We start from the raw sequence: 6,634 nt of genomic DNA, 5'->3' as shown, positions 1-6,634 counted from the left end.
ACTCCATTGCTGGATATCCCAGACTCTCATAGGTTAGTTTTCACTTTATTCTGCCTGTAATCAGGCCTCCTCATAGCAACCGTGACTTCTCCATGCCATCCACACAGTTGTGCAGAATTCTTTATTTATTAGCCAAAACTATCCTAATTACATCAAAGCTTGGAAATAAAACCGTTTGCAGTAGTCAGTCACTGAGATGACGAACTACAGTAAGGAAGAGAATAAGAAAAAAGCAAGTCTGGTTGGAGAGTTTGCTCATTGAACTGAGCTGGTTCATTCATAACAGCTAATTCCTGTTCCATATAAAGATGGAATTTCTTTACTCCACCTTCTCATAGACCCTGTGGCAAGTGACATCGTTCATAACACAGTCCACCACTAGCTTTCCATCTTCTACTTTTCTTGTTATTGTGCTTTCCTTCCCATCCCATGACTGGTGCTGGATCAATGCACCATTTTCAACAGAACAAATGGTTTGAGTTTTCCTGCCATCAACTGTGGTTTCTTCAAACTTCTCACCAAGTTTACAAGAGAATTGTGTAGTTTTTATGGTGCTCTCAGTCTTAACAGTAATTGTATCTCCATTTTCACTGATATACACATCGGGTTTGGCCATTCCAGCCATTTTCCTGAGGGCCATCCCCACTCCCAGTTCCTTCATGTACTCATCAAATCCTTTAGTTTCTGTTAAGCACCATTTGCCCAGTAGCTGTAGGGGTAAGGGCATGGTGAATTCAGGCGAGAAGAGGAACTTGATCCTCATGTCCTTTTCCTAGTTCTCCCTTTTGCATTGTCAATACCTATAAGATTGCAAACACCTTGAGGGTAGGTACCATGTCATTTGCTTGTATTTATAATTCTCAGGGCTTAAATTAGTTCCTCATATTTAGGAAGGACTTAAATTTCTCTCTTTCTCTGTCTGTCTGTCTCTCTATCTGTCTATCTCTGTCTCTGTCTCTCTGTCTCTCTGTCTCTCTGTCTCTCTGTCTCTCTCTCTGTCTCTCTGTCTCTCTGTCTCTCTGTCTCTCTCTCTCTGGCCTATCAGTACCAGATATTAAACTATACTATAAAGCAGAGGTCATCAAAACAATATGTTACTGGCAAAGATTCAGAAGGGAGGATCAGTGGAATAGACTTGGGGAAAGTGACACCAGCAAGACAGTGTATGATAAACCCAAAGAGCCCAACTTTTGGGACAAAAATACACTATTTGACAAAAACTGTTGGGAAAATTGGAAAACAATATGGGAGAGATTAGGTGTAGCTCAACATCTGACATCCTATACCAAGATAAATTCAGAATGGGTGAATGGCCTGGATATAAAGAAGGAAACTATAAGTAAATTAGGTGAACATAGAATAGTATACTTGTCAGATCTCTGTGAAAGGAAGGAATTTAAAACCAAGCAAGAGTTAGAAAAAATACAAAATGTAAAATAAATCATTTCAATTACACTAAATTAAAAAGGTTTTATGCAAACAAAAACAATGCAACCAAAATCAGAAGGGAAACAACAAACTGGGAAAAATCTTTATAACAAAAAACTCTGACAGGGGCCTAATTACTCAAATATACAAGGAGCTAAATCAGTTGTATAAAAAAATCAAGCCATTCCTCAATTGATAAATGGGCAAGGGACAGGAATAGGCAAGTTTCAGATAAAAAAATCAAAACTATCAATAAGCACATGAGAAAGTGTTCTAAATCTCTAATAATTAGAGAAATGCAAATCAAAACAACTCTGAGGTATCACCTCACACCCAGAAGATTGGCTAAAATGATAGCAAGGTAGAGTAATAAATTTTGGAGAGGATGAGGCAAAACTAGGACATTAATGCATTGCTGGTAGAGTTGTGAACTGATCCAACCATTCTGGATGGCAATTTGGAATTATGACCATTGAGTGCTAAAAGATTGCCTGCCTTTGATCCAGTCATATCATTGCTGGGTTTGTACCCCAAAGAGATCATAGATAAAAAGACTTGTTCAAAAATAGTTATAGCCACACTCTTTGTGGTGGCAAAAACCTGGAAAATTAGGGTATGCCCTTCGATTGGGGAATGGCTGAACAAATTGTGGTATATGCTGGTGATGGAATACTATTGCGCTCAAAGGAATAATAAACTGGAGGAATTCCATGTGAACTGGAAGGACCTCCAGGAATTGATGCGGAGTGAAAGGAGAACCAAGAGAACATTGTACACAGAGACTGATACACTGTGGTAAAATAGAATGTAATGGACTTCTATATTAGCAGCAATGCAATGACCCAGGACAACTCTGAGGGATTTATGGAAAGAAACGCCACCCACATTCAGAGGAAGAACTACAGGAATGGAAACAGAGACATGGGTTGATGCAGACATGAATTATGATGTTTTATATTCAAACTCTGAGAAATGTTGGTCTCACCTTGATTGACAGGGGAAACATTTGGAGACATCCGAATATTCCCACATGCCATGAGCCAGGGGCAAAAGTCAGTTGGCCTGAAAGTATAAATACCCCTAATAGCCATCTGGGAGGGGTCTTTGACCATTGATCTTTGGGTCTTTGACTGTTGGTCATTGGTTCTCTCTGAATCTACTTAGATCTTTAGGCATCTAAATCATCATAGCTTTTAGGTCTCTGGGTCCCTTGGTAGGGAAAGGGAGGAAGGGAGGTCTGAGAAGACGAGGGTGGTTAAGGTTAAGGTTTGAATACTTCCTGAAGGCTGTCAAGGCTAACATATCACAAATTGATAATAAGAAAGCTGAGAGGAAATCATCAATACAGCTGCACCAACAAAGCAGACTACTCTTTCTTGTTTGGCAGTGGCCAAGCTGAATCAGAGAGGGTTGTGAAGAACAATAGCTCCAGTTTTACTGAATCAATATCCTCTAATCCTGAGGGATTATAGATCATAGATATTAGATTGACAGGGACTCCTATCCCTAATCCATATCCTGATTATCCTTTCCCTAATTAAGATCATAGATAAAGTATTTGTACCTTCCTGAGTGGTCATTATATCACGACCCTCGGGGAGGGAGCAAACACAGTCAGATGAACAACATGATCCAAGGCTAATCAGAGCCCAATTTTGATAATTAATCCAACTTCAGGTGGGACCTGAAAGGGTTATCCATCCACCTGACAATTCAGGGTCCTTCATGGGCACTGTTATTTAGAAGGGGAAATTATAACAGCCAGCAAGGGTGATTGGGGTTGGTGTTCCCCCCATCACCAGCAACCATGGGAAATACAGAGACACAGCTCCAACCTCCTCACCAGTATCCATATATTCCCTAGTAGAGTTAGTACCCCATTTCTTTATAACAGATGTAGACTCTAAACGACCACCCTAGTACAACTATCAATAATATGGAAATAGGTCTTGATCGATGACACATGAAGAAACCAGTGGAAATGTGTGTCGGTTATGGAGGGGGAGAACTTGGGGGGGTAAGAGTAAGAAAATGAATCATGGAACCCATGGAAAAAAATTTTTCTAAAAAATTAAAATTTAATAAAAAATGAAGTATACTATTCTTAAAAAGGGAGGGGCTTTATATGCTTTATAGGACAGCTTTCAATTGGACCTAGAGGTAATCAGGAGTCATTAAATTTCTTGAGTAAGGATATGTGCCATGGTCAGAATTAAACTCGAGGCAAATAATTTTGATAGCAGTGTGCAGGATGGATTAGAGAGGAGAGGGACTCAAAGCAAGGAGACCAATTAGAGGGCTATCACAATAGTCCATGTGACAAATAAAGTGGACCTCAAATAGGGTGGGGACCGCATGAGTCAAGGCAAGGAGATGGTCATAAGAGAATGTGGAGGTTGAAATGACAACTTTTGACAAGCGATAGGATATTTGAGTTGAGAGTGATGAATCAAGGGCCAGGCCAAGCATCAGGTCCTAGGTAAAAGGAAAGATGCTACAATAGAAATAAAGAAGTTTGGGAAAAAATTCTGCTACCATTCTACATGGACTGTTGTCAGACTGGTTGTTTTCCACTGGTATAACTCTGTTTTTGAACTTCAGTACAGGACTTTAAATCTCTCCTTGTTAATTTTTATCATGGTTTGATTCCATAGTTCTAGCCTGTTGAAATGATTTTATATCTTGATTATGCCACTTAGCCATTCCTTGTAGCAGCTGTAAATAAGAAAAGATCTTTCTTTTGAATGTTTCAGTATTTTTGGAGAGGATTTTTCCCCCTCAGAAAGTGTCTTTATATTCTTTGCAGAATTTAATCCACCCTTTCCATAAACATGGAACATTCTCCTTTAAAACAAACAAAATCTACTACATGGATTTAAAAAAAATTAAATTTATTAGCCACAGCAAGATAAAATTTGAAAAGATTCTTACATGAGATATTTACTTTTTCATTCATTAATTCAAAATCATTAATTCCACATCTACTAATTCATTCACAGAACATGTTATATATCTTAGCAGTTTTGAAAATGCGGCTCTTGGGAATGCTCTGGGTGGCACATAGGTTTGTCTCCAACAGCACACATGCTAATATTATGAAACTATCTCCATTTTTGTTTCAGGCATGAATTAATTTCATCTTTTCTTTGGTAGCTCATTAACAGCAAAGAAATGCTAAATGGAGTCTTTTATGCCTATGAAATAATTTTTAAAATATCTGTGTTGCATAATCCTATATAATGATTGAATTATTAATACATTATTCAGGGGAGCAAGGTCTCACAATTTTTCCTTCTTGTGACTTAAAACAGTGTAATAAAAGGCCCAAAAGATAACATGTAGGGCAAAACAAAATAAAACCCTGGACTTGGAATTAGAAGACTCTATGTTAAAGTCTTAGCTCTGCCTACCGCTAATTCGGAACTTCAGCAAAAACTGGGCCTCCATTTCCTTAGATGTAAAATGAGAGTTACACTAAATGATCTCTCATGTCTCTTCCTACATTAATAGCCTTTGAGCCTACAGAATCTGAATGTCAGTTAGGTGTGTTTGAGATCCTTTAGTTAAATATCTCTTGTCATGTATACATTTACCAACTGGAAAGGCTTCTGCTAGAACATTCCAGTAAAGTACAATTTTTTGCCTTTCAAAGTGACCTTTTCCAATAAGGGATCACCTCATTCCATTTCTGTTAACAATCAACCAACATTTATTAAGTTCCTATATATGCCAGGCATTGTGCTAAGCACTAGAGATACAAAAAAAAGAGGAAAAAGACAGTTTCTGTCTTCAAATCGAGTGATTTTTTTGTAAGACCTACCTCATAGTGGTTCAAACTTCCTTCCTTCTAACTGCTATTAAAAGTAAACTACTGGCCTCAGCCACTTCCCAGCTTTGTGACCCTGGGCAAGTCACTTGACCCCCATTGCCCACCCTTACCAATCTTCCACCTATGAGACAATGCACCGAAGTACAAGGGTTTAAAAAAAAAAAGTAAACTACTGATTTTTAAATCACTGTCACTTATAGAGTAAATATCATTAAAAATTAAACAAGCAAGAAAGGTTTTATATATATATATATATATATATATATATATATGTATGTATATATATATATGAACACTAAGCTTAAACAAACAATCTAAGTCAGTGATGAGTAAACTTTTTAAAGAGGGGAACAAAGGAAAGGATATGCTCATCTTTCAGTCTGTTTCTAAGGCAATTCTTTCAAAGTTTCATTGTATTGTATCCTATTCATTGTATTTGCCAGATTAGTAATAATGTCATGTGGCTGGATAGAACATTTCAGGGGGCTGCATCTGGCCCGCAGGCCGTAGTTTGCCCATCACTGATCTAGAGGATTGCCAAACATAAAATGTACAATTTTGATAAATTAAATTAAATGTAAAAAAATTGCACATACAAAGTAAATGCAGATAGAATGAGAAAGGAAGCAGGTAACAGGGGCAGGGGATGGGGGAGGGCTTGGTAGGTGAATCTTTGCCACAATTATTTTTTCCAATGTTGGTTAAATTTCCAGCATATATAAGGAACTAATTCAATTTTTTTAAAGAGCCATTTCCCAATTGACAAGTGATCAAAGGATATGAACATGTAACTTTTTAAGGAAGAAATCCAAACTATCAATAATATATGAAAATAATGCTTCAAATCACTAATAATTAGAGAAACCTAAATTTAAGCAACTCTGAAATTCTACCTTAAACCCATCAGAACAAAGATCATGAAGAATCATGACAAATGTTGGAAGATCTTTGAGTAAACAAGAACATTAATGTATTGTTTAGCTATTAATTGGTAAAGCTATTCTGGAAAGCAATTTAGAACTATTTTCCAAACATTAATGTACTGTGCATACCCTTTGACCCAGCAATATCACAATTAGACCTATATACCAAAGAGATCAAATAAAGAAGAAAGTAATCATTATGGAGAAAAATAAGCATAGGATCTCTTTTTTATTGCAAGGAATTGGAAACTAATTAAATGGTTAATTGCTATATTAAGATTATGGTTTGGAATACTCTTTAGTCATATCCAGTCTTTGTGATTCCATTGCATCACTGTTTGCCTGAGTTTCCTCATCTGTAAAATGATCTAGAGAAGGAAATGCCAGACTACTCTAATATCTTTGCCATGAAAACCCATTTGAGGTCACAAAGATTCAAACACAACTAATAGAC

At 37.1% G+C, this 6,634-nt stretch overlaps 1 protein-coding gene across 1 annotated transcript; it reads right to left on the bottom strand.

The window, feature by feature from the left end:
* Nucleotides 1-234: 234 nt before the first annotated feature.
* LOC123245701 (fatty acid-binding protein 5-like) lies at nucleotides 235-727 on the bottom strand. Its single transcript, XM_044674701.1, has one exon. It carries the CDS (start codon nucleotides 725-727, stop codon nucleotides 320-322), a length of 408 nt encoding a protein of 135 aa, XP_044530636.1. The 3' UTR covers nucleotides 235-319.
* Nucleotides 728-6,634: the final 5,907 nt, after the last annotated feature.

This window comes from Gracilinanus agilis, chromosome 4 (genome assembly GCF_016433145.1).
Source record: "Gracilinanus agilis isolate LMUSP501 chromosome 4, AgileGrace, whole genome shotgun sequence".
In the NCBI taxonomy this organism is placed as follows: domain Eukaryota; kingdom Metazoa; phylum Chordata; class Mammalia; order Didelphimorphia; family Didelphidae; genus Gracilinanus; species Gracilinanus agilis.
The sequence above is the reverse complement of the archived record's forward strand: the minus strand, read 5'-3'. Positions and strand labels throughout refer to the sequence as shown.

Coding starts and splice junctions, on each gene's coding strand:
- LOC123245701 (XM_044674701.1), bottom strand. CDS start 727: ATGCCCTTACCCCTACAGCTACTGGGCAAATGGTGCTTAACAGAAACT.